The sequence below is a fragment of the Orycteropus afer genome, unplaced genomic scaffold (genome assembly GCF_000298275.1).
Source record: "Orycteropus afer afer isolate SDZICR_OR568_19922 unplaced genomic scaffold, OryAfe1.0 scaffold00244, whole genome shotgun sequence".
Classification (NCBI taxonomy): Eukaryota; Metazoa; Chordata; class Mammalia; order Tubulidentata; family Orycteropodidae; genus Orycteropus; species Orycteropus afer.
This window is the reverse complement of record NW_006921831.1, coordinates 5,186,035-5,213,364: the sequence shown is the minus strand read 5'-3', so window position 1 is coordinate 5,213,364 and position 27,330 is coordinate 5,186,035. Positions and strand designations below refer to the sequence as shown.

The following is a 27,330-nucleotide window of genomic DNA, read 5'->3' as shown; positions in this document are numbered from 1 at the left end:
GCCAGCAAGGCAGGACTCAAGATATATCCCACCTGAGTTGCTCCAACAGAAATAACTCAAGTGGATGGCTTTAACAATCAGCAGCTACTCACTTGCTCACGGCAAATCCCACCACAGAGCTGATTGCCAGTCATCATAGGGAATGACTATTACCAGCTGCTCAGCCAAGTTGACACCCGAGCTTAACTACCACACCACCCCAAATAGGCACGGAGCATAGGATTTACAATGCATCACAAAATAGAGGACAATGGCTAGAAGAACCACATCAAGCAATTCACTCCAACAATGAATAAGGGAGAACGAAGAAGAGTTGATGCTTTTGAGTTGTGGTATTAGCAAAGAATACTGAAAGTACCATGGACTTCCAGAAGAACTAATAAATCTGTCCTGGAAGAAGTGAAGCCAGGTAACACACTGCACAAAAACATTGTTCCACATCCTACTTTGGGGAGTTGTGACTGGGATCTTAAAAGCTTGCAAGCAGCAATCTAGATGCAATGATGGGTCTCTCATCATCTAGTGCAAAGAAGAATGAAGAAATCCAAAGATGAATGGAAACAATTAGTCCAAGGGACTGGTACACCATGCTATCCTTAGTCTATATGACAATGAGACCAGAAGAACTAGATGATGCCCAGCTATCACTGCCAACCACTCAGAGGGGGGTCTATGTAGGAGATCTCCTAGATAGAGTGGGAGAATAATGTGGAACAAAACTCAAAATCATTAAAAATAATAATAATAAAGGGGGGGGGGGAAACCAGGTTTGCTAGACTGATAGAGCCTGGTGGAACCCCTGAGACTATGGTCCCTAGCTGTCCTTCAAGTCTGGAACTGAACCCACTCCTGTGGCTTCCAGCCAAATAACAGACAGGCATATGGGGTGAACATTTACATCAGGTAGATGCACTCCTTGAAGAGATCAATCATGGGAGAACAGAAGGGCAGTGCATGCATAAGGAGACAGCTTGGGGGGGGGGCAGGAGTGCATGGGAGGGAAGGACACAGGGAAGAGGTAACTATGGGGAAAAAGTGGGAAGAGAGCTGCTACACTGTGGGAAATTGCAGTCAATGTTATGAGACAAAATGTGTATGAACTGCTGTATGGAAAATGAATTTGCTCTGTGAACTTTCACCCAAATCACAATAAAAAATAGATTTTTAAAAAACAGTTGCAGTAGCACATGATAAGGGAACTGCCAAAAATTCAAGCTGGATTTAGAAGAGGTCCTTATTATAGATGGAATTTTGTCCTCCTAAAAGGTATGTCAACAAGGCTAGGCCCTGATTTTCAGTATTATGTAATTATCATCCATTTTGTGATCTGAAGTAATTATCCTGTATGTTGTAAATCCTAACCTCCAATATTAATGAAGCAGGACTAGAAGTAGTTATGTTAATGAGGCAGGATGCAATCTATAGGATTAGGTTGTAAAAGAGATTAACAAGTGAGCAGTGATCAGAGGGACCTACTACTACCAAGAAAGAACCAGGAGCAGAGCACATTCTTTATACCTGGGATCCCTGCACTAAGAACCTTCTAGACACAGAAGATTGATACCAAGACACATGAAGCTCTCCAAGGAATGCCAAGCCCACAGGTGTTGAAAAGAGGCAAGGACCTTTCTGCAGATCCAACAGAGAAAGCAAGCCATCCCCTAGATTTGTTGCTCTGAATTTTTACTTCTAGCCTGCTAAACTGTGAGAGAAAGAAGTTTTACTTGTTAAAGTCACCCACTTGTGGTATTTCTGCAGGACTACATAACTAAGGGGAGCTCTGGTAGCATAGTGGTTAAGGCACTTGACGGCTAACCAGAAGCCTGACAGTTCAAACCCACCAGCCACTCCTCGGAAGGAAGATGGGGCAATCTACTTCCATAGTGATACTGCCTCGGAAACCCAAGGAGGGGTCGCTATGAGTCTGGTCTGCCTCGATGGCACATAACAACAACAACAACATATCTAAGAGGGAGCTCTGGTAGCACAGTGCCTAAGGCACTTAACTGCTAACCAGAAGGTTGGGCAATCTACTTCCATAGTGATATCACCTCAGAAACCCAAAGAGGGGTCGCTATGAGTCAGGGCCGACTCAATGGCACATAACAACAACAACAACAGATAACTAAGAAAGATATGGAATAATGGACATCAGTGATGATGTCACATGGATCTTGGCTGTGGAGTATACCATGAAGATGTCTGCCTGTGTTTTATTGACTATGCAAAGGTATTTGATGGTACGGATCATATTTCCAAAAACAGGAATTACAGAACACTTAATTGCACTCATGCCAGAACTTGTATGTAGAACAACAGACAGTCATTCCAACAGAACAAGGGATACTACGTGGTTCAACATCAGGAAAGGTGTGTATCAGGACTGCATCCTTTCACCATACTTAGTCAATCTTTATGTTTAGAAAATAATGCAAGAAGCAATACTATATGAAGAACGCAGCATCAGAATTGGAGGAAGACTCATTAATAAGACGTGATATGCAGATGACACAATTTTGCTTGCTGAAAGCAAAGAAGAATTGTAGTACTTAGTGATGAAGATCAAAGACTATAGCCCTCAGTATGCATTGTTGTTGTTATTTGCCGTCAAGTCGGCCCCGACTCATAGCGACCCCTCCTTGGGTTTCCGAGGCAGTATCACTACGGAAGTAGGATTGCCCAACCTTCCTTCCGAGGAGTGGCTGGTGGGTTTGAACCGCCAGCCTTCTGGTTAGCAGTCAAGTGCCTTAGGCACTATGCTACCAGAGCTCCTCAGTATGCATTACACATCAACATAAAGAAAACAAAAGTGCTCAAAACTGAACCAATAAGCAGGTGCACCTTAGTCTTCAAAGTGACATCTTTGGTTTTTAACACTTTGAAGAGGTCTTTTGCAGATCTGCCCAATGAAATACGTCACTTGATTTCTTGACTGCTGCTACCATGGGTGTTGACTGTGGCTCCAAGTAAAATGAAATCCCTGACAACTTCAATCTTTTCTCCATTTATTGTGATGCTGCTTATTGGTCCAGTTATGAGTATTTTCATTTTATGTTGAGCTGTAATCCACACTTAAGTCTGTTGTCTTTAATCTTCATCAGCAAATTCTTCAAGTCAACTTCACTTTCAACAAGCAAGGTTGGGTCGTCTGCGTATCACAGGTTGTTAATGAGTCCTCCTCCAATCCTGATGCTGCGCTCTTCTTCATAATCGTTTCTTGGATTATTTATGCAGCATTCAGATTGAATACATATGGTGAAAGGACACAAGCCTGATGAACATGCTTCCTGACTTTAAACCATGCATGAGAAGAAAAACAGGGCCATCCACTTCTGAAAAACTTGGCCAGTGAAAACCTTATAAACAGCAGCAAAACACTTTATTACCAGAAAATTACAAGTAGCAGTGGAATGTTGTTATGTGCCGTCGAGTCGGTCTTGACTCATAGCAACCCCTCCTTGGGTTTCTGAGGCAGTATCACTACAGAAGTAGATTGCCCCATCTTCCTTTCAAGGAGTGGCTGGTGGCTTTGAACCTCCAGCCTTCTGGCTAGCAGTCAAGTGCTTTAGGTGCTATGCTACCAGAGCTCCTAGCAGTGGAATAGTATGTTTTAAAATCAAGAATTTTGAGTCCTCCACCTTTGCTCTTCCTGCTCCAACATAGCTCCAGCTCTTTGCAGCATCTTGCTATTTGACACAAAGTTGAGGCTCCCCCCGTCCCTGTAAATAAGGCTATTATAATTATGATTGGGATTGTGTTGAATCTATAAATTGTTTTGGGAAATACTGACATCTTAACATTCTCCTTCAATCCAAGAACGTGGAACACCTTTCTGTGTATTTAAGTCATCTTTAATCTCTTTCACCAGTCCTATAATTTTCATCGTATAAATCCTTCACATCCCTGGTTAGCTTTATCCTTATGTATTTCATTCTCTTATATGCTATTGGAAATAGAATTGTTTTCCTCATTTCCCTTTCAGATTTCTTATTGCTGGTGTACAGAAATCCAACCGTTTTTTGTTTGTTCACCTTGTATCTTGCAACTTTGCTAAATTCCTCTATTCACTCCAGAAGTTTCCTTGTGGACTCCTTGGGATTTTCTACATACAAGATCGTATCATCCATGAAGAGATTATTTTACTTCTTTTCCAATCTGGAACCTTTTCTTGTCATATTCCTCTAGCTAGGACTTTGAATACAGTATTTAATAGAAGTACGAGAGCAGATCCCCTTATTTTGTTCCCAATTTCACAGGGAATGCTCTGTCTTTTGCCATTAAGTTGGCTGCTGGCATTGCATATATGCCCTGAATCACACTGAGGAACTTCCCTTCCATTCCAATCTTCTTTACTGTTTTCGTCAAGAAAGGATGTTGGATTTTATCAAATGCTTTTCCTGCATCCAGAGATGATCATGTGGTTGATTGATGCTGAACCATTCCTGTATTCCTGGAATCAGTCCCACTTCGTTATGGTGTATGACTGCAGTGTAGCGAATTCCTCTGTATGACTTTTCTAGCCATCATCGTAACTCCCACCAAATGACTGGGTGGGACTATATGGCCCACTAAGGGGACTGAATAGCTTGTGGGTAATGTAAATAGGGTACATGGCACCCTTGTGGGGAGTGGGACCATGCAAATAAGGTATATGAAACCCTAGTGCGGGGATTGGTCAGTTTTGCCACCCACTAGGCTTAAAATGAGCCACCTCAGAGGTGGAAAGGGGAATCTCACTACCATCAAGAGTCAAGAGGGGAGCGTGTTCTTTGGACCCAAGATCCCTGTGCCGAACTTCGTTGATCCAGGAGATCAGACAGCAAGCAGCAGTGGCAGAGAACCAGCAGAGTTGAGGTAGCAGAACCAATAGACCATCACGAGACAGAGTGCAAGGGTTCCCAGCCCATGGTGCAGAAAGCCGAGTGCCTTTGGGCAGGAGGCTTGCTGGTGGAGTGGGGTACCTCTAGGCAGCTACTGACAGAACTGAAAGGTTTGTAACACTTGCCCAAGCAGGGTAGAGACCAAGGCCAGAGAGAAGTGTGCCTATGGCATGGCCAAGAACCTATCCTTATTGAAAAACTATATCCTGAGTTGTTTCTGATCCTGAATTTTAACTAGTTACTTCCCTAATAAAGCCCCAAACTGTGATTATTGCCTGTGAGCTGTGTGTGGTCACTGCAAAGAATTACTGAACCCAGCAGAGAAGTGGAGAATACAGTGGAAGGGAAGGTTGGTGTCAGAATCAGTACAAAGGTTGGAGGGTAGCAGCATGTCTGACCTCAACTTCATAGGAATCAGCCTTGGGCTGTTGATGTTGATGGTGATTCTCTCCCCTTCATGAAGTTAAAGGAGGTCAGGAATGCCTCCCCCCCCCCCCATCCTTTGTCCCAACTCTTTTACTGACCATTGGATTCTCTTCAGTAGTATTTTGTTGGGAATTTTTACATCTATAGTCATGAGATATTGGCCTGTAGTTTTTTTTCTTTGTCTGGTTTTGCCATTGGGGTTATGTTTGCCTCACAGAATTAATTAGGAAGTATTCCTTCCTTTTCTTTCAGTAGAATTTGAACAGTATTGGTGTTAATTCTCACCTAAATATTTGGTAGAATTCCCCAGCGAAGCCATCAGGTCCAGGACTTTCTGTTGTTGGAGTCTTATGATCATAGATTCAATTTCTTCATTTGTTATGAGTCTTCCTATTCCCTTTTAAGTCAGTTTTAATAGCCTGTGTGTTTTTAAGAATTTGTCCATTTCATCTAGTTTATCCAGTTTGTTACCAATATGGTCACTTCTTCATGAAGCTATTTCAAGTTTTTATTGTTAAAATATCTTTTTCTGGATGAATAATGAGGCAGAGCCTGGTTAGTGGTTCACACTTGGCACAAATAGGCAACCCTAAGCCTTCCATTGGCCCCAAGCCCCATGTACACTTAGGCTTAGGCACCACGTGTGTGAGGGCTGAGCAGGGAAAAGTGAGGATATACTTGGAGGTTCTGTTTCAACATGTGGCTACAAAGCCAGCATTCCTCCCTCCCTGGAGTCTACCCTAATGCAATAGGAAGAAGAAAAAGAAAATTTAAATTAGAAAAGAACCAAAACCCAGACCCCAAAACAGGTGAGAGGCTGCAAGGAGAGCTGGAGGCATGGGAGACAGTGGCGCCAGCAGTGGAAAGTTTTGGAGGGCGGGCACCCCGAATGCAAATGGTCTCTATCAGTGAGGCTAGACTGGGCTGGCAGCAGAATGCGAGAATATTTGGTTCCCACACCCCTGCAATGTCCCAGGAGTGATGTGTGAGCCCAGGAATGGATAGGGTAGGGGACAAGTTGGGCCTACACATGCTGCTTGCAAAGCACTGTACAGGCAGCTGGCTATTTTGGGGGCCAGGTGTGCAGTGTCACTCTACTCACAGGTTCTTAGTGAAGATTGTGTGGAGCAGAGCACAGACCAGACACTGTTCTAATGGTGAGGCCAACAGGCATTTATTACTCACAGAATGAACAGGACAGGGGTGAGCAAAGCCACCCCATCATCCGCCTAGGTTCCCTGGTTAGGCTCCATCCACAGGGTGATGGCAGATCACACCCAAGTCCCAGTTCACATCTTGGGAAGAAAACGTCTAAAGTCCTCTGTCCTGGGAGTAAATACTAATTGGACAGCCATGTCTGCATGCCAAATAGCATGTACAAAGAACAAACAGAAGGGGTGATGAAAGGGATCATCCAAGTGGAAAGTGCCCTGGAGGCAATGGATATCATCTACTGCCCCTGTTCAGAGGGGCTAGATTTACTGGTGTCTGAGAACAGCCCTTCCTCCTTTACCCACTGAGGGAGCTTGACAGAGCTCTGGGTTTCTTCAGTGGGCCGTGTCTCCCCCTAAGGCACATTCTGTATTCTCTGTCCATTAGCAACTCCTACGTCCACTAGTTAACCGTGGACGTTAACATAGGACAGGGTGAAGAGCAACATATAGTACAATGTACCTGTGCACCCCTGGGGTCGGTCAATGGACAGGACCCTGTGGTGCAAGAGGATGAGAGCCCAAGAAGCAAGGCCAGGAGGGCAGCTGGCCAGGTAGAGCCTCCGACCAATAGCCAAGGGTGGTCTGTCCACTCAGCTGCAGGAACGGTGTGTGGGGCACCTGGGGGCAGGGACCAAGTTGAGGTAAGTTCAGAGATGGAAAGAACCCCTCAGGAGGCTTCAGGTCCTCAGGCCAGGTGCAATGGGACAGGTAAAAAGGAGGGTTATGGGGAGCGTGGCAGGGGCTTCCCTCCTGGATGGGGGTGCTGGGGACCAGGGCAGGGGCTGGGGTCTGATGTGAACTTCTGAGGTGAAACTGTTCTAGCCGACTGGACCCCAGGATGTAGTCCTTGGAGTAAGGTGGTAACTGAGAAACAGTAACCAAAGGCAGGCAAGGCACAGAGCTGGAGGCTTGCCTACATGAAGACAAGTGAGTTGGGATGTGGCTGTGTGGTAGGAGCCACACGTTGGCCAAGCGTAGCCTGACTAAGTAGACAATGAGGCCAGAGAGGGGCAGGGAAGGTGGTCTACTCAGGATACGAGTCAGGGTGGGAGTCCAGTGGCGCTTCAAGACACAGAAGCTCCAGAGGAAGCAGAGGCAGGGGAAGCCTCGTTCTGGGAGGTGTGGAGGTTGCTGGGGGGAGGGGGTGGCAGTAGTCCCTGCAGTAGCCTGGCCAGCACCCAACAGGAGAGGGTCCCCCCCCAGGAAAGGGCTCCATCATGCTCTGCCCAACCCTGGAATGCAGACAGCCCATGCCTGGCCTCCCAGAAGCCTAGCTTCCGTGCTGGTGAGGCAGAATCCTAGGGGCATGAATTCCGACTCCTTCACCCTCAAGCCACCATCTGCCCTGATGGTCGAGGGTTGGCTTCGGAGAGGGACACAGGGCACAGGCTAAAAGACTAGTCCTCACGGGGACTCACCATGGGCAGAGGGGGGGCCCTGAGATCACAGATGGGGAGTGCTCCCTTCCAAACAAAGACCAGCTGACGTGCCTCATGGCCGCACAGGAAAAAAGCTACCAACCCACAGTTGTATGTAAGAGTCTCTTGGGGGGGAAGCCCCAGGGCCCACTCCTCACGTCCTTGTCCTCGACAGGAGGTAGGATAGGATGAAGAAGACCACGAGCAGGCCCAAGGCCACGCCACACAGGAGCCGCCGATTGTCATGCCCAGACCGCGCCATTGTGGAGAAGCGCTTCACGCTCCCAGTGAGCAGGCCCGTCACACTTGAGAAATCCGAGTCCTGGGGGGAGGAGCCTGTTATACGGGGCATGGTGGGTGGAGGGCCGAACAGACACGAAGGTAACAGGCAGAGACGGGAGGAAAAGAGCCGAGCACAGGGGACAGGGATGGGAGTGTGGGGGACGCACAAGGTAAGGGACAAGATACAGGGAGGGACAGGTGCACAGGGCAGCACTAGGGGCACAGGAACAATGCACAGCTCCCAGTGACCACGCCTGTCACATTCAAAAAATCCAAGTCCTGGGAGGGATGCTCTGTCAAGCAGGGCAGGGACAGGGTACAAGGCAGGAATGGGGGGGACAGAGCTCATTATGGAGGACAGACACAGAGAGGCAGCATGGGACCCGAGGTGTGTAAAAGGAGTGACTGGGAATGCGTGTGTATGTGCGTACATGAGGCTCAGAGATGACCACAGGGGTGGGGGGCTGAGCTGAGCACAGGGTGAGGGAAGGGGTCACGGATGTGGGGGTGGGGCAGGAGAGTACATAGGAAAGGACAAGTGTATGGGGCAGGGACAGGAGTTGAGGGGAAAGCTGAGCCAGGGGAGGCCGCAGGCCCCTACCACACTGTCCAGGTAGCGGTTCTGGTCCTCTGCATCCCTGTCGATGTCCAGGGCCAACTGGTCAGGGCAGAGAGGGTGGGCTTAGGCCAGGGCCAGATACACTGGGTAGTCCCCACCCTCCCTGCAATACCAGCCAGACCCTGTGAGCAACCCTGCTGAACACAGTTACCACCACTAAGGTCAGGTGTCACTCGGGACCTGCACAGCAGGTGAGCACAGCTGGGGCGAGGAGGTGGGTACACTGCCCAGAACCCCCCAGGTGGAAGCCCTCCCTTAGGTCTTGGTCCCCACTACACAGACCGATTTGAGGCGGGTGACCTTGGAGGCCAGGTGTTCTGCCATCCGCTTGTTCTCCCGGTCCAGGATGTCATCCACGGGCCCCGGGCTCTGAGCTGCGAAGAGACGGAGGGGCTGTACCATCCATGGACACCCCAACCATGGACTCCGGGGAGCTGACCCTCTATGGCGTCAGAACCTTCACTGGGCCCAGGCAACCATCTCAGTGGGCCTGGGTTCCTTCTACCTGTACGCTGTCAGGCATGTATGGGGTGTACTGGTCTCAGACATGGGACAGTCTGTGCAACAAAGCAAGAGCACACGTTCCGTGTACACGTCTAGGTGGGATGCATGGGGCACCCCCAAGTGCACCTTCCAACAGGCTTGTCCAACCAGCACTTTCTGACCTGACTCTGCTGGGACCTGGACTAGGGGTGCCAAGAAGATGCAATACCTGCATCTCTGTCCATCACGGCCCACGTGCACCAGACCATCCTCAGGAGAGACATGGGAGGACCCCAGGAGGGCACAGGGAAACTCCTGAGGGGTACCATGACCTGGGTCCTGACCAGGGACATCAGGGAGCCTCACACATGCCAGTGGGGGGGGGGGTTGCTAAGTTGCCTGGCCTCACGGGGTTTGTCCCAAAGCGTGACTGGCTGCAGCGGGCAAACTCATTCTCCACACTGAGACGGGGCCATACCAAGTGAGTGAGAACCGCCTCCCCACACCCCCCACGCCTCCAGGTGACCACCGTCTGTGACCCCCAAATCAGCACCTCCCAGCAATGACACCCTTGGAGAAGAGACACCGATTGCGTCACGCATCCTTCACATCCCTCACTCCTTCACCCGTCACAAAAGCCCAGGGGTAGGAACTAGAAACCCACTTCACAGATGAGAACACCGAGGCTTGAGGACCAAGGGCCAGCCTGGACCCGCCCACCGCGCACAGCCTTGACTCCTGGGGCTCGCAGGCCCTCATCCAAACTAGCCTCCGGAACAGTCGCCGGGAGCTCCTCCGAGGCCTCACCCGACCCGCACGAGTGTCTCCGAGGGACGAGAGGGCGAGGGGACGCCCCGCGTCTGGGACGGGAAGGACCCGGCCGTGCCCGCCCCGGCGAGGACCTCCCTGCGGTGTCACCTAGTTCCGGCCCCGCCCTCCGACCCCACTGACAGTGCTTCCCTGGGCTAACCTCGAGCCCAATCCGCCATCGCTCCCAGTGCCGGCCCAGGCCTTTGTCCCCAGTTAGGCCGCCGTCGCCAACGTCTCCACCGACGTAGCGATACCTCCAGCGAAGGGGCTTCCGGCCCCGCTCCGCCCGGCTACGAATCCGCCCCTTCCGCCATCGGCTCGCTCCACTTCCGGCTTCAGGTGGTGGTCATGTGTGGATGGGTGTTGGTTTGGAGCTCGTTCCAGCGCTTGTGAAATTGGAACCGCTTGGTTAATATTTTGGTGCCAAAAGCATGATCTCCAAAAGACATTTCTCTCAGTTACTCAAACTAGAGGTGCATCGGGCACTAACACAGCGCCAGACTCTAAACATTAAAAATTCCATGCGGCTTCTTTTATAGGAGAAGTGCGGAAGGAGCCCCGCCTGCCCGCGCGCAGCTGTGCTGGGCGCCGAGACACTAAGGTGACGTGCAGATCTAATGCTAGAGACAAGACACGAAAACAAGCAGGGGTGCGGCGTGTTAGGGAAGCATGGCCCTCTTGTGGCTTGGGGAACCTTAACCTCTGCGCACGATTTTCTCTCACCTGTAAAGCAAAGATAGTGCTTAGAACAAGGCCTGGAATAAGTAAGCACTGTGCAGTTATTTGTTAAATAAAGTAAGGTGTGAAAAATTGTGCAGGAAAAAAGCGAGGAAAAGGGTTTGGGAGTGTGGGGACAGTAGGAACCAGTATTTCATGACCTTGAACCCTGTCGATAACGGTTTGTGACAAAGGAGATGCTAGACATACTTGTTAATAGATGGTGGACCAGAAGTTACCTACCAGTGCACCGTTTTTTTAATGCCAAACACTGCGTTGACTGCTTTGGGTTTAGATGCATTTAATCCTCCTGACAACCCACTGAAATGGGCATTTTCATTATCTCTGCTTTACAAGAGGAAACCGAGTCCAGGTTGCGCAGCACGTCTGGCTTACACATGGAGGAAGTCGCAGCATACTGTTAGCCTCCCTTTCTCCTTGTGCCCCACTCTCCCTATTCTTTGTTCCTACAGTAACATCATTTCCTCATCTTACCAGGGTCACTTCCATGCTTGGACTTGTTCCTTCTGCCTGGAAGAGTCATTCTCAGGGTTGTTTTTTTTTTTTTTTGCTGTTCTTATCATCTGTCTCGGCTCTTTTTCTGGCCCCTGGCCCTATACTCTGGTGGTGCAGTGATGAAGGCAATTAACTGCTAACCAAAAGGTCGGTGGTTCGAACCCACAAGCCACCATGTGGGAAAAAGATGAGGCAGTCTGCTTCTGTAAAGATTGGTGGTGGTTGTTATGTGCCATCGAGTCATCTCCGAGTCATAGGCTCATAGCGACCTTATGTACCACAGAATGAAACGCTACCTGGTCCTGTGCCAGCCTCATGGTCCCCACTAGACCTAAGCCCATTGCTGAAGCCACTGTGTCAATCCATCTTATTGAGGGCCTTTCCCTCTTTTGTTGGCCTTCTACTTTACCAAGCATGACATCCTTCTCCAGAGAGTGGTCCCTTCTAACAACATGACCAAAGTAGGTGAGACAAAGTCTGGCCATTCTCTCCTCCAAAGAGCATTCCGGCTGCACTTGTTCCAGGGCAGATTTTTTAGTTCTTTTAGCAGTCAACAGGACTTTCATCATTCTTAGCCAACACAACTCAAAAGCATCAACTCTTCTTCAGTCTTCCTATTCATTGTCCAGCTGTCACGTACATGAGGCGACTGTAAATACCAGGGCTTGGGTTAGGCACATCTTAATTTACAGTTTTGTAAATCCTATAAGGCAGTTCTACTCCGTATGAGATGGAATCTACTAGATGACAGTGGGTTGGTAGTTCCTGTCATCCGTTTCAGCAAGACTGTCACTTCCTCAGAGGCCTTTGCAGCCCATCAGGTATTTGCTAAGGAGCTCTGGTGCATAGTGCCTAAGGCACTGACTGCTAACCAGAAGGCTGGCGGTTCAAACCCACCAGCCACTCAGTGAAAGGAAGATTGAGCAATTTATTTCCACAAAGATTTACTGCTTCGGAAACCCAAGGGGGTCGCTATGCCTTGGAATGCACCACACAGTGAGTTTGGTTTTTTGAGGTACTTGCTATCACAGCATCCTTTGCTGCTTTTGAAATCATGGCACTTGTAACCACCCAAAGTCATGTTTGTTTTTCCTGGTCTGTCTCCCCTGGAACCCCAGCGCCTCGCAGGATGTGGAAGCTCGACAACTATTTAACTAACCAAGTGGCCACGGGAGTACAGAATTCCCCTTGTGCCGTCCCTCTTCCATTCCATTCGTTCAGTGGATCAAGAGGGACGTTAGTGTGTGCGCTGGGATGGGGCAACGAGATCTTGTCCTCTTGGAAATTCTAGCCCACAGAGCAGTCTGGGGAGGGAGTCACAGCTCGACCTGGACCGACCGAGACCTCGAGGCCGGCAGATAACCTAGCCAGGTCTAGAAGCCCGACCTACTCCGCAGCAAGGTCTCACGGTGTGCCCTGCGCCCCTTGAACCATGCCCCGCGGCGCCGCGCATGCCCTGTCCTGGCTGTCCCCGCGGCGCCGCGCATGCCAGGCTCCCACCGCTCCGCGGCGCACCCACTTCCGGTCCCGGCTTCCCCCGCGCGCCGGACGCGGAGCTCCGGTACGAGGGCGGGGCCGGCACGGGGCGGGGGGAGAGCCTCCCGCTCACCGCCTGGAGCCTCTTAGCGTCGGTCCCGGGGGCGCCATGGAGCCCCGGGCGGTTGCGAATGCAGTGGAGACGGGGGAGGAAGACGCGATGGTGGACGCCTTGCGGACGTACAACCAGGAGGTGAGCGGGAGCTGGTGACGGGCCCGGTACGGGGGTGGGCGGGTCGTGCGCAGCGGGGCTGAGCCTGCGGGACCGGCTCTAGGAGCGCGTCTACGGACCTGCGGCAGGACGGCCGTGTGGGGTAGGGGTGCGCGGGCTCCGCCGTCTGCTCAGAAAGGAGGCAGGCGCGGTCGCCCAGGAGCGACTGCGGTGCCACCCCCACGGGGACCTGTATGCCGTGAGCCCCTGGGTCTCTCTGCAGAACTGCCAGAGCTTCACGTTTGATGACGACCAGCGGGAAGACCGGAAGGTGGGTGCTGGCGAGGGGGGCGGGGCGGGGCAGGAGACAGGGTGGGGTGGAACAGCTCGTGTGTCCGCAGAGACTGGCTGGGCTGCTGGTGTCCGCCCTAGAGCAGGGCCTGCCGCCCTCCCGCCGCGCCACCTGGCTACAGAGTCTCCGCATCCTGTCCCGGGACCGCAGCTGCCTGGATCGGTTCACCAGCCGCCGGAGCCTGCAGGCCTTGGCCCGCTATGCTGGCATCTCCACCTCCGAGGAGCCTGACCCTGAGCCCCAAGACATGGACATTGTGCTAGAGTCCCTCAAGTGCCTGTGCAACCTCGTGCTCAGCAGCCCCACTGTGCAGGTGTTGGCTGCTGAGGCCCGCCTGGTGGTGAGGCTCACAGAGCGCGTGGAGCTCCATGGGCTGCAGAGCTTCCCGCACGACGTCCAGTTCTTCGACCTGAGGCTCCTTTTCCTGCTGACGGCATTGCGCACCGACGTGCGCCATGAGCTCTTCCAGGAGCTGCAGGGGGTGCGCCTGCTGACCCATGCTCTGGAGCTGACACTGGGGGCGGGCCCCGAGGAGAGCCCCCCAGAGCGCCTCCCTACCCAGGATACTGAACGAGCCATGGAAATCCTCAAAGTGCTTTTCAACATCACTTTTGACTCGGTCAAAAGGGAGGTGAATGAGGTGAGGGATCAATGCACAGATGCCTTCGAGTTTCTGGGCACAAGATGCAGAGGACTGGCGCTCCCACCTCTTGGAGGAGAGGAGGCTATTCTCTGCGTACAGTCTTTTAGGAGGGGGGTTCTGGCTTTCCAGGCCCAGTGGGAGTCCTGGGTATGTAGCATGAGGGGAGCTTGCATGTGGAGTGAATGCTGAGGGTATCTGTTGCTAGTCTTAACTGGAGAAGCACTCTTAGGAACAGAGACCAACATCGGCAAGATCACACTGGAGAGTACAGAGCCCAGGCATAGAACTGGAGGGACTTTGGTCCAGGATCAGCCTCATTGATGGGGCCCAGCGGGTGGGAGAACTTCAGCTGGTAGCAACAGCAGGAACAACTAGGGCTCCCTCCTACAAGAACCCCGTTCTCTGGTTAGGAAGATGCTGCCCTTTACCGGCACTTGGGGACCCTTCTCCGGCACTGTGTGATGGTCTCGGCTGCTGGGGACAGAACAGAGGAGTTTCACGGGTAGGGCAGGGAATTGCGGGGTGGTGAGTGGAAATGTGGGGCAATGCAATAGGTGGGTGTAGGCTACACTTGAACCTGTCCTCGCTGGAGGGAAATCCTCAGCCTCCCATCCTGCAGGGGGGAGAATGGGAATGGGGAGGGGTCCCCACTCACCTGAGTCTGATTTTACTTGTCTGAGTGGACTGGACATCAGCACGATCTGGAAGCCTGGGCGTTCCTAGCACCCCTGGGACTAGCCAGGGGAGGCACTGCCGCCTGCACTTGGGTGGTGAGCAGCATCACGTGGCCCTAGGTGGGTACTACCTAGGACTGCACTTGGCAGAAAAACCAAAACCAAACCAAACACACTGCCGTGGAGGCAGATCCGACTTATAGCGACCCCTCCTTGGACTTCTGAGGTGGTATCACTACGGAAGTAGATTGCCCAACCTTCCTTCCGAGGAGTGGCTAGTGGGTTTGAACCCCCAGCCTTCTGGTTAGCAGTCAAGTGCCTTTGGCACTTGGCAGAGGAATGGCTTAATCGAGTCTCCATCTGTCTGTAGCCATGCGGTGAATCTCCTGGGAAACTTGCCCCTGGAGTGTCTTGACGTCCTCCTTGCTGCAGAGCTGCACGCGGGCTCACTGGAGTTCATGGGAGTGAACATGGATGTGATACATGCCCTCCTTGGCTTCCTGGAGCGGCGTTTGGACCAGGTGGGTGGGATGGCCAGCTGCCCATTCCTCTCAGGCTCTGGCCCAGCCTTTCTCCACTTCATTAGCCCTGGTGAATGGAGGTCTCTGCTGTGACTGGGTTGTTCGTCCAGTGTCCTGTGGTCCTCCCTGAAAAGCACATGGAGCCCCTTTGCCTGAAGGTTGCACTTCTGATCACTGGAGGAGGCAGTCGATCCTCTCTGAGGACACTGCTTCGTTTATAAAGCCCACCCCACTGCTTGTCCTTGTGATTTTTCCAGATGCCTTTCGGGTGACCCTGGGAAGCCCTCAGGTCTTATGTGTGACCCTCTGATGCCAGGTGTCCCTGTGCACAGCAACCCTTTGCTGCCCCCTGCCCCATACTTCCTTGGCCTCCCTAAGGCAAAATCCACAGGAGCTTTTAGCCAGTGTGTGTCCCTTTGATTACCATAGGGGCACCCCAAGAAGCTGAGTGGCTGGGCTTCAGCATATTTCCAGGACCTCACAGTCTTAGGCAGTGGGGCAGGCTGGAGACTAAAGACACCAGAACCCACAGCAGCTGGGGAAGGGTACTGACGTGCAGCGTGAACTGATGGGGCCTGTCCATACCATACATACCTAATGTGCAGAACGGCGCTGACCTGAGGCTGCAATGGCTTGTCCTCAGTACCACCAGCCAAGTGGCCCTGATGGGCCACAGCCAAGGGAATAGGGTGCCTCATGTGAGCTGCTATTCCTTGTTCCGATACTAAATGCTTAAACGTCCACCCTGAATTATCCAAAAGATTATTCATATATAAGGATGAATGGTACAGCGGGAAACATGGGTGTTTTCATGAAAGATAAAAATGCAGAGAAGGGGCCAGACAGCATCCTGGTTCTGACTAGCTGCAAGGATTCTCCTTAGAGCAGACTGCTACCCAGCTGGTCCTTCAGGCTTTCTGCAAGAGCCCCCCCCTCTTCCTGATCCCTGTGGGTCCAAGCAGGTGACAGCTCCCCCTCCACAGACGCCCCGGCTGAAGGAAAGTGTAGCCCCTGTATTGAGCCTGCTGACTGAGTGTGCCCGTGCACACCGCCCAGCCAGGAAGTTCCTGAAGGCCCAGGTATGGGGTGCTAGGGGTGGGGCGGGCCTGGACCTGGACTGTGACACCGAACTGGGCTGAGGGCCAGTTGCTCCCTAGGTGCTGCCCCCACTCCGGGATGTGAGCACCCGCCCTGAGGTTGGGGGGCTGCTGCGCAACAGGCTGGTCCGCCTGATGACACACCTGGACACAGATGTCAAGCGAGTGGCTGCTGAGTTCCTGTTTGTGCTCTGCGCTGAGAGTGGTGAGTGGGGGCTGGGCGCCCACCCCTTCCCCCAGCACAGCTGGCTCTGACCTCCATTTGCCCTCAGTGCCCCGATTCATCAAGTACACTGGCTACGGGAATGCTGCTGGTCTCCTGGCTGCCAGGGGCCTCATGGCAGGGGGCCGGGCCTCAGGCCAGTACTCAGAGGACGAGGACACAGACACCGAGGAGTACAAGGAAGCCAAGGCCAGGTGTGTTGCCCTGACTCCACCCCACTGGCCCACAGGGCAGGATGGGTGGAAGCTGCCTCTGTCTTGAGGTCTGTATCTGGCCAGGGGCTGGGCCTGTCTGAGCAACTGGAAGGGGGTCCAGACATGGGAGCCCCTAACTGACGTGGGAAATGGGAGTAGACCCCCCTCCAGCCCCCCCCATCCTGCGTGGAAAGTGATGCCCTGCCCCCCTGGAAGCAGCATAAACCCTGTGACGGGGCGGGTAGAGGAGAAGCCGCCCAATCCCATGGAGGGCATGACAGAGGAGCAGAAGGAACATGAAGCCATGAAGCTGGTGAACATGTTCGACAGACTCTCTAGGTACGTGGTGGGCAGCGGCGGGGAGCCCTCCCATGGGTGTCCTCTGGGGGAAGGGCCACATTCTCTATCAGTCTTGATGAAAATGGAGGCCTATGGAAATTAAGTGACTGCTTGTGGTCTCAAAGCCAAGAGAGGGCAGTTAGGGTTCAGTCCAGCATATGCGGGGTTCCTGGGTCAGGTGAAAGGGCGGCGGCCAGGAGGGGCAGGACCACACCCGGCCCACTGAGCCTTTCTCTGCAGGCACCGAGTCATCCAGCCCATGGGCATGAGTCCCCATGGTCACCTCACATCTCTGCAGGATGCCATGTGCCAGAGCATGGAGGGGCAACTCTCCTCAGACCCAGACTCAGACCCTGACTGAGACCACAGCTCCCCTTCCCTTCAGAGCTGGTGCTACCTGCTCACATCCTGGGCACTGGCCCTGCCCATCTCCACTTGTGATTCCCCTCTGGTCCAGCTTCCTGTCTCTGCATTGGGATTGCTTATCCTGCACCACCTGGAAATCTCATGCAATGGTCTGTTCTGTACCAGGAGGAGCATGTGTGGGAATGCTGCCCAAGGGCAGGACCTGGTGGGACTGAGACAGGTGCTGCATTTCACAGGGGAAGGAACCTACTAGAGCTGCACATGCAGATGGCAGATCTCAGACACACACAGGCCACACGTGCTGCACGCGTCTCCCCAGGGAGGAGGGTCTTCCCAATGTGGTCTTTGTGACCCTACCTGCTGGCTCAGACTGAAAACATTCACACGAAGGAGAACACCCCCTTCCTGGGCCCCCCAGGCATTGTCCTAGAATAAAGACACGTTTTGGGCGAGAACGTGTGTGTATGTATCTGCAAAGTATCAAGCAAAGGAACGTTAAGTGTGGTAGAAACTCTTTTCTCTCCAGAATTCCAACGTTCCTAGCTTGCCCTCATGTTTTTTGTAGTCAAGGAGCAAGCCCACAGGCCTTGAAGTCCCTGGGAGGAGCAAGCAGGGGTGGGGGAGGCTGAGGGGAAAGCAGCCAGTGCCTAAAGGGCAGGAGCTTGCGTGTGGAGCTGGGCCATGGTCAAACCCAGGGAAGCCTATGCAGAAGTGCCCAGCAGTGGGATAACCTGGGGTTGGAGAGCCCCACAGGCAGCCAGAAGCCAATAAGGCTTTTAAGTGAGGACCTCATATTTTAGAAGTTGGTTAGGGAAGGTGACAAGAAAACAGCTAAGTGCAGCTAGAAGAGCCACAGTGCATATGCTGGAGAAGAGGCTAGGTTGAGAGGTGGCATGGGCCCCTGGCAGTATGCCTGTGTGCTCGGAAGGGGCTGGGGTGGGAGAGGGTTCTCCACTGGCTATGCCAGTGGGAGAGAAACCCCGAGAGCCCCTTTGCTCTTGCTGTCAATGTGTTTCTTTTGAGGACAAAAATGAAGAGATGCCCAGCTTCTATAATAAAGTTTATTCCATGCCAGAAAAAGGGACGGGTCTATCTGATTAAAAACAGCCACTGGAAGACTGAGGATACCCAGATCTGGGACACACATTGGAGACCAACAAGATGACTGCTTGGCCTTGAGACTGCACCTCAGATCCCACTGGGGAAAACCAGGTCAGGTCTAGGGTCCCACAATTGGCCTGTTCAGTTCAGAGGGCCACCTTCAGAAAAGTGCTTTCTGGTTAGACCTTTGTATAGCTACACAGAAGCTAGGCCTCCAGACATGCTGTTTTGAAGCCTAGGGTGTCCATGATGGTTGCAGATAGTCTAGCCAGGTTCACGCTAGTCCTCGAGTCACATGTCCTCGTCTGGCCCAGAGTTGTGAATCTGCCCACTGTGTATCCTGGTACAAGGTCTCCTCAGATGGACACGGCACTCTTCTCAGTGGCCCTCTTGGCTAAGAGGGCCACTGTGCCGCCTACCTGTCCCCTGAATTGAGCTAAAACACAGGGGAATGTTGGAATCAGTTTTCCATAAAGACCAGGTGGGCAGCAGACCTCACTGATCTGCAAACAAGCATTTCATAAAGCAGAAGCTTTTTGACTGCTATGCAAACACAGGTTGAGACAGGTTGAGACCTTCCCATGGGGTTGGGGAAAAGGAGGTGGCTGAATGAAGGCCTCTGTCTAGGTTTGTAAACAGCCAAACTTGCATGTGCTATTCAGGAAGGTCACTCAAGCTTTTCTGCAATGCACCCCTCTCGCTCAGCTGCCCCTGATGGTAACACTAAATCACAAGACCAGCCAATGTTCACCATTCCATGGAACAAAATAACAGGTCAAACCCAGCAGGTGCAGCAGTTCCTCTCAGGTATATACTCAAATGACTTGAAAGCAAAGACTCAAAAACACATGTACACTAGTGTCCACTGCAGCACTATCACAACAACCAAAAGGTGGAATAGCCTAAATTCATCAACAGATGAATAGATAAACAAAATGTGGTACATACATACAATAGAATACTACTTAGCCAGCAAGAGAAACGGAAGTCTTGATACATGCTACTAAATGTATAGAGCTCAAAGACCTTACATTGAGTGAAGTAAGTGTCACAAAAGGAAATTTTTGCTACTATCTCCCTTGTATAAAAAGACAAGAAAAAGAAAATGTATAAAGACCAAAGTTTATTAATGGTTACCAGAGAGAGAAACATAAAACAAAAACTCACTGCTGTCGCATCGAATCTGACTCATAGCAACCCCTTCTTGGGTTTCCAAGGTGGTATCACTATAGAAGTAGATTGCCCAATCTTCCTTCTGAGGAGTGGCTGGTGGGTTTGAACCACCAGCCTTCTGGTTAGCAGTCAAATGCCTTAGGCACTACTCTAGATTGAGAGGGAGAGGGAGAAGTGGGGGTTACTGCCTATGGGCACCACTGGCCTGTCAGTTTGTCCTTCTGTGGTGGCCTGTGTGTTGCTGTGATGCTGGAAGCTATGCCACCAATATTTCAAATGCCAGCAGGGTCACCCAGTGGAGCTTTCGGAGTAAAACAGACTGGGAAGAAGGAACAGGCAGTCCAGTTGTGAAAAAATTGGCCACTGAAAACCTTATGAATAGCAGTAAAGCACTGTCTGATACAGTGCCAGAAGATGAACCCCTCAGGATGGAACACAAAAGTACAAGTGGGGAAGAGCTGCCTCCTCAGAATAGAGGCAATCTTAATGATGTGGAAAGAATAAAGTGTCCTGGACCTCCATTTGCTGACGTGGCATGACTCAAAATGGGAAGAGACAGCTGCAAATACCCATTAATAATCAGAATGAAGAAATATGAAGTATGAGTCTAAGAAAACTGGAAGTTGTCAAAAACTAAATGTAGTGCATAAAGATTGATAGCCTGGGCATCAGTGAGCTGAAAGGGACTGAGATTGGCCATTTTGAATCAATCATACTGTCTTCTAGGCTGGGAATGACGAAGAGGAATGGCTTTGCATTCATCGTCAAAAAGAACACTTCCAAATCTATCCTGAAGTATAATGCTGTCGGTGATAAGATAATATCCTTACACCTGTAAGCAAGACCGGTTAATACTGTTATTCAAATTTACACACCAACCACTAAAGCCAAACATGAAGAAACTGAAGATTTTCTCCAACTTCTGCAGTCTGAAATTGACCAAACATGCAATCGAGATGCACTAATAATTCCTGGTGATTGGAATGCAGAAGTTGACAATAAACAAGCATCAGTAATTGGAAAATATGGCCTTGGACAGAAATGTCAGAGATTGCATGATAGAATTTTACACAAGCATTGACTTATTCATTGCAAATACCTCTTTCCCACAACACAAATGGCAACTATATACATCAACATAGCTGGCCAAATACACAGGAATCAAACCAACCACATCTGTGGAAAGAGACAATGAAGAAGCACACTATCATCAGTCAGAATGAAGCCAGGAGCTGACTGTGGAACAGATCATCAATTCCTCATGTGCAAGTGGGAGCTGAAGCTGAAGGAAATTAAAACAAGTCCATGAGAGCCAGTTATAAGCTTGAGTACATCACACCTGAATTTAGAGACCATCTGAAGAACAGATTTGATACGCTGAAGGTCAGTGACCGAAGATCAGATGAGTTGTCGGATGACATCAAGAACATCATACACGAAGAAAGCAAGCAGTCATTAAAAAGACAGGAAGGAAGAAAGATCAAAACGGATGTCAGAAGAGACTCAGAAACTTGCTATTGAATGGAGAGTACCTAAAGCAAATGGAAGAAATGATTAAATGAGCAGAACATTTCACACAGTAGCTTGAGAAAATGAGGTACACTATTCTAATAACATGCACAAAGACCTGGAGTTAGAAAAAGGGAAGAACATGCTCAGTGTTACTCAACCTAAAAGAACTGAAGAAAAAATTCAAGCCTCAAGTTGCAATACTGAAGGATTCTATGTGTAAAATATTGAATGATGCAGGAAGCATCAAAAGAAGATGGAAGAAATATACAGTCACTGTAGCAAAAAGAACTGTTCAATGTTTAACCATTTCAGGAAGTAGCATATGACTAAGAACTGACAGTACTGAAGGAAGAAATCCAAGCTGCCCTGAAGATCTGGTGAAAAAACAAGGCTCCAGGAATTAATGGAATACCCACTGAGATGTTTCAACAAATGGATGCAGCACTGGAAGCACTCACTCCTTTATGGCAAGAAAATAGAAGACAGCTACCTGGCCAACTGACTGGAAGAGATCCGTATCTGTGCCCATTCCAAAGAAAGGTGACCCAAGAACGTGAGGAAATTATTGAACCATATCATTAATATTACACACGAGTAAAATTCTGCTGAAAATAATTTAAAAACTTCAGCAGTACATTAACAAGGCATGACCAAAAATTCAAGCCAAATTCCTAAGAGACATGGAATGAAGGATATCATTGCTGATGTCAGATGGATCTTGGCTGAAAGCAAAGATAACCAGCAAAATGTTTACCTGTGTTTTACTGGCTATGCAAAGGCATTTGACTATGTGGATCATAACAAGTTATGAATAATATTGTCAAGAATGAGAATTCCAGAACACTTCACTGTGCTCATGAGGAGCCTGTATATAGACCAAGAGGCAGTCATTCAAGCAGAATAACAGGATATTGCATGGTTTAAAATCAGGAAAAGTGTACATCAGGGCAGTTTCCTTTCACCATATTTATTCAACCTGTAAGCTGAGCAAATAATCTGAGAAGCTGGATTATACGAAGAAGAGCATGGCTTCAGGACTGGAGGGAAACTTATGAACCACTTGTGATATGCAAATGACATAATCTTGCTTGCTGAAAATGAAGATGACTTGAAACAAAGACTACAGCCTTTAGAATGGATTACACTCAACATAAAGAAAACAAAAATCCTCACAATTGGACTAATAAGCAGCACCATGATAAACAGAGAAAAGTTTGAAGTTGTTGGGGATTTCATTTTACTTGGATTCACAATCCATGCCTGTGGAAGCAGCAGTCAAGTGTATTAGGGGAAAAGAGATTCCAAATTCAAACAGGTTCAATAGAGATACTTTTATTAAGCCTTGGACAGGACAAAGACAAAACAAAGTAGTCATCCTAAATGAGGGAAACCATCAGCCTGAGAAAGCTGAATGGAGTCCACTGATTCATTGCCATGTAGCTAATTATGTATGATCTTCTAAAAAGGGGAATCATCACAAAATCACGATTAATGGTAGACAGCTTTGGTACCAGCAGGGAAAAGACCATGACTGGGATATGTATATAATTGAGATAGAAAAGGGTTACAGGATTGGTTCTGGGCCTTGATGACCTGGCTAGGTGGTGGTCCAGACAAATAATACCAAGACCCCAACCTTAAATCAGAAAAGGACACTCTCGGGCAAGTGCCCTAGTTCTTTGTGAGAGTACAATCTGCTTTCAACCACACTCTTCCTGAAGGCAAACTGCCCCTCCCTAGGTTTGTCCCATAACTTGTCTATGCATAGCCACAATGCTGGTTTAATGGTCAGAAATAACCCAAATGGCAACTGAAACTTAAGTCAAGCCTCAAAATAGAGTTTGGGCTCCCACTGTAGATGACAGCCTTTCCACACTACCAAGTTGCCTTAGAATGTAAGCGCTCATACACAAGAAATCAGACATTATATTGCACTGACTAAGTCTGCTGCAAAAGACCAAAAAGTGTTGAAAGAGCAAAGATGTCACTCTGAAGACTAAGATGTGCCTGACCTAAGCCATGGTGTTTTCAATTGCCTCACATACCTGAAAGCTGGACAGTGAATAAGGAAAATGGCAGAACTGATTCAACGGAATTGTTGGGTTGGCAAAGAACACTAAAGGGCTGCATGGACAACCACATTGATGGCTGACAACCAGAAAGGAAAACAACAAATAAGGAGACAAACTGAGCTTTGAACTCTCAGCTGTCCCGAGGGTGCAGCCATTTTTAATATTTGCAAGTGGTGGGGCAATTTTAGATATTTGCAAGTGGCCGTGTATCCCAGCAACCAAATAATAGGCTCTGCTTGCAGAGGACAGCATGGGCAACCACACATGGACTTCCAGAAGAATAAGCAAACATGTCTTGGAAGAATTACAGTCGGAATGGTTCTCAGAAGCAAGAATGGCCAGATTTTGTCTCTTGTACTTTGGTCATGTCACCAAGAGGGACAAGTCTCTGGAGGAAGACATCATGCTTGGTAGAGGACCAGCAAAAAACAGGAAGACCCAAGGTGGTGAAATAGGCAGACAAGCTACACAGACCCTCTCCAACAAAAAGAGAAACCAACTGACACAGATATAGAAGATAATCCTGGAGCCCAGAACTTTGAAAGTAAGGATAAACAAGTGGACTTTCGGCTGTCCTGAGGATGCAGCCATTTCAAATATTTGCAAGTGGTGCAGCAATTTTAGATATTTGTAAGGGGCAGTGTTCTCATCCTAGGAACCAAAGGATAGGCTCCACTTGCTGAGGATGGCACGGGCAACCATGCTGGAGGTTGATGACTGGAGAGATGGAATATTCATTCTCCTTGTTACTCTTATACCCTACACCCTCATGATGAACAGAGGTGTGGCCATTCCCCACCTCCACCCACCTTCTGTAACAACAGGAATTCCATCCCAGTCCATGTGCCCTGACAGCCTGGGTGCCCTCCCACCATCAGTTTCGTTTTTGTTTATTTTTTTTTTTTCTTCCTTTTCCCCTTCCAGGTTCTAGGTTTGTTTCTTCTTCTTCTTCTTCTTCCCCTTCCTCTTCTTTCCTTTTCCAGCTTCCCATCTTCTCTTTTGGTTCTTCCATTCCTTGTTTTCCTTTTTGCAGTTTTCTCATTTTTCCTTTATTATTATTATTATTTCACTCTTGCTCTTTCCCTCCCCTTCCCAGATATTGTGGGTTTTTTTTTTTCTTTTCCTTTTCTAGTATTTCTTTTGTCTTTTTAAAATATTTCTTGAAATATTTTTTCTCATTTATCACCTTTCATTTCCTTTTTTTAAAAAAATGTTCCTGTTTCTTTATGCAGTTTGTGTTTTCTGTCCTCTTGATTTTATTTTTTTGGTGTTTTTCATTGTATTTTTTAGTCTAACTGAGTGGGAGACAGCAACTGTGCCCCTATGAGCCAATCATACCCACACCTCCTGTAGCCCCACCTACTGAGTGAGGGCTACCACTTGCTTCTGCATCAACTGACCAGTGATAGGTGTGATAGTTGGAGCTGTGTGTCAACTTGGCTGGACCACAATTCTGAGTGGTTTAAGCAGCTGTGATGTGGGTTATTCCCATGATGAAATCAGATGTATATGTTTTGAGCAGCCAATTCATTGAAAGGGAGTTTCCCTAGGGGTGTGGCCTGCTTCCAATATATTTATGGACATCCTGGGAAAAGAGACTCTTTTCTGTGGACTGGGATTCTGTTGTGCTGCCTACAACTGTCTGTGAGTGAACAATCCACCACTCAGCCTGGTGATCTTGGATTTGTTATTCGTTGGAGTCAACAGCCAGTACACTGCCTGCCAACCTTCAGCTCCTCAGCCCCTACAGTTACCTGAGTCAAGAAAAGCCTCCAGCTTTTCAAGAACTTGGGACTTACCAGTTTCTGTAAGTGCATGAACCATTTTCCTGAGATAAATTTCTCTCTCTCTATATATAAGCTTTACTAGTTTTGCTTCTCCAGAGAACCTAGCCTAACACAATAGGTGACTGCCATCCTTAACTACTCTTCATGAATAGCTAACAGAGATCTGTGCACACACTCTCATTCTCATCACACCCATCAGGAGACAGGTGGTGAGTCCCTAAGGGCTGCCAACTAGGAAATAGAGGAGCACAGTATCCTGCTAATTCAGGGCATATCAAAACAAAACAAAGAACAGTAACAACAAAATCTTGGGCAAATCACACCAACATATAATCACCAATTAAATATAAATACAACAATGTCACAAAGCCTCAAAGACAAAAGACCATCACAGTCCACACAAAGAAGATAAAGTAGTAGAAACAAGGGACCATGCTACAGACCTAGAAAACATCCCTGAGGAAAAAAGAGCATTGGAACTCCTTGATCAGGAACTCAAAAGAATTCTATTTAGGTAATTTCAATGGATGGAGAGAAAGATCAAGGAAAACACTGACAAAATCAAGGAAAACACAAAACTCTAGAACAATTTAGGAAAACAATGTAAGAACAAATGACAAAATAAATAAAAATTAGAAATGATAGAAAATCTACAAATAAGGGGCAAAGTTACGATAACTTCTTGACCACAGCCAACCACCTTGAGAGAGCAAATAGTTGGAACTGTGGGCTAAGGACCATGGTTGCAGGGGACATCAGGCAAAACTAGCACAACGTACTACACAAAAGCATTGTTCTACACCCTATCTGGGTGAGTAGGGACTAGGGTCTTCAAAGCTTGCAAGCAGCCATCTAGATGCAACAATGGTTCTCTCCTCATCCAGAGCAAAGAAGAATGAAGAAAACCAAAGACACATGGAAACAATTAGTCCAAGGAATTAGTAGACCATGCGCTCCTCAGCCTATATGACCATGAGACCAGAAGAACTAGAGGGTGCCCAGCTGCCACTGTCAACCATTTGGAAAGGGATCAGTGCAGGAGATCCTGGATAGAATGGGAGAACAATGTGCAACAAAACTCAAAATCATAAAAAACAAAACAAACAAACCAAAAAAACAGGTTTACTGCTCTGATAAAGCCTGGTGAGACTCCCCAGATTATGACCCCTAGTTACCCTTTAGGTCTGGAACTGAACTTTCACATGTGGCTGCCAGCCAAACAGGCAGGCATACAGGGTGAACATTTACATTGGGAAGATACACTCCTTAGAGTTATCAATCATGAGAGAACAGAAGGGCAGTGTTTGCACAGGGAGATAGCTTGGCAGGGGGGCAAGAATGCATAGGAAAGAAGGACACAGGGAAGAGGTAACTAGAGGGAGGAAGTGGGAGAAGAGGTGTTACACTGTGGGAAATTGCAGTCAATGTCATGAAACAAAATGTGTATGAACTGCTGTATGGAAAGTGAATTTTTGCTGTAAGCTTTCACCAAAATCACAATAACTTTTTTTAGAATCTATAAATAGAAATCCAGAAGAAGAATACTAAAATTTCAGAAATAGATAACACATTGAAAGGGCAAAGGAGTAGAGTCAAATCAATGGAAGACAAAATTAGTAAGACTGAAAACAAAAACTGCAATACTACTTTGGTAAGGGATCAATGATCAATCAGAAAAAAAGATCAAAACAAAATGAAGAAAGCCTAAGATTCATGTGCGATACACCAACAAGACGAATAACTTGCGTGTAATGGAAATTCCAGAACAGGAAGAGACAAATAAAACCACAGAGAAAATTGTCAAAGATTTGTTTGAAGAGAATCTCCTAATATGATGAAAGACAAGAATATATCCATTCAAGAATTTCAACAAACCCCAAATGGGATACACCTCAAAAGAAAATTACCAAGACATCACAATCAAACTCACCAAAACCAAAGACAAAGAAAAAATTCTGAAAGCCATATAGGAAAAACGAAAAGTCACCTACAAAGAGCAACCAATAAGACTAAGCTTGGATTTCTTGGCAGAAACCATGTAGGCAAGAAGGCAATGAGATGAGATATATAAAACCCTGAAAGAAAAAAATTCCAACCAGGAATTATATACCCAGCAAAACGGTTTCTTAAATATGGTGAAATTAGGACATGCCCAGATAAGCAGTGGTGTATTGCCTAAGACATGTGACTGCTAACCAGAAGGCTGGCAGTTCAAACCACTCCA

The 27,330-nt window shown here is 48.8% G+C and overlaps 2 protein-coding genes across 2 annotated transcripts; one reads left to right on the top strand and one right to left on the bottom strand.

Moving 5' to 3' along the window:
* Positions 1–8,092: 8,092 nt before the first annotated feature.
* On the bottom strand, positions 8,093–10,311 carry BET1L (Bet1 golgi vesicular membrane trafficking protein like). Its single transcript, XM_007949313.1, has 4 exons — positions 10,293–10,311; positions 9,122–9,213; positions 8,822–8,878; positions 8,093–8,260 (listed from the first exon to the last, which is right to left on the bottom strand). The coding sequence occupies exons 1-4, from the start codon at positions 10,309–10,311 to the stop codon at positions 8,093–8,095; spliced, it is 336 nt and encodes a 111-aa protein (XP_007947504.1).
* Positions 10,312–13,010: 2,699 nt separating this feature from the next.
* RIC8A (RIC8 guanine nucleotide exchange factor A) lies at positions 13,011–17,456 on the top strand. The gene is made up of 10 exons (XM_007949312.1): positions 13,011–13,094; positions 13,336–13,383; positions 13,454–14,044; positions 14,458–14,549; positions 15,092–15,242; positions 16,226–16,321; positions 16,400–16,544; positions 16,612–16,756; positions 16,976–17,095; positions 17,336–17,456. The coding sequence occupies exons 1-10, from the start codon at positions 13,011–13,013 to the stop codon at positions 17,454–17,456; spliced, it is 1,593 nt and encodes a 530-aa protein (XP_007947503.1).
* Positions 17,457–27,330: the final 9,874 nt, after the last annotated feature.

Coding starts and splice junctions, on each gene's coding strand:
- BET1L (XM_007949313.1), bottom strand. Junction 8,879..9,121: donor AGGTCACCCGCCTCAAATCG/GTCTGTGTAGTG, acceptor TGCCCTGACCAG/TTGGCCCTGGACATCGACAG. Junction 8,261..8,821: donor ACCGCTACCTGGACAGTGTG/GTAGGGGCCTGC, acceptor TCCTCCCCCCAG/GACTCGGATTTCTCAAGTGT.
- RIC8A (XM_007949312.1), top strand. CDS start 13,011: ATGGAGCCCCGGGCGGTTGCGAATGCAGTGGAGACGGGGGAGGAAGAC. Junction 13,384..13,453: donor ACCAGCGGGAAGACCGGAAG/GTGGGTGCTGGC, acceptor GTGTGTCCGCAG/AGACTGGCTGGGCTGCTGGT. Junction 16,322..16,399: donor GGAAGTTCCTGAAGGCCCAG/GTATGGGGTGCT, acceptor GTTGCTCCCTAG/GTGCTGCCCCCACTCCGGGA.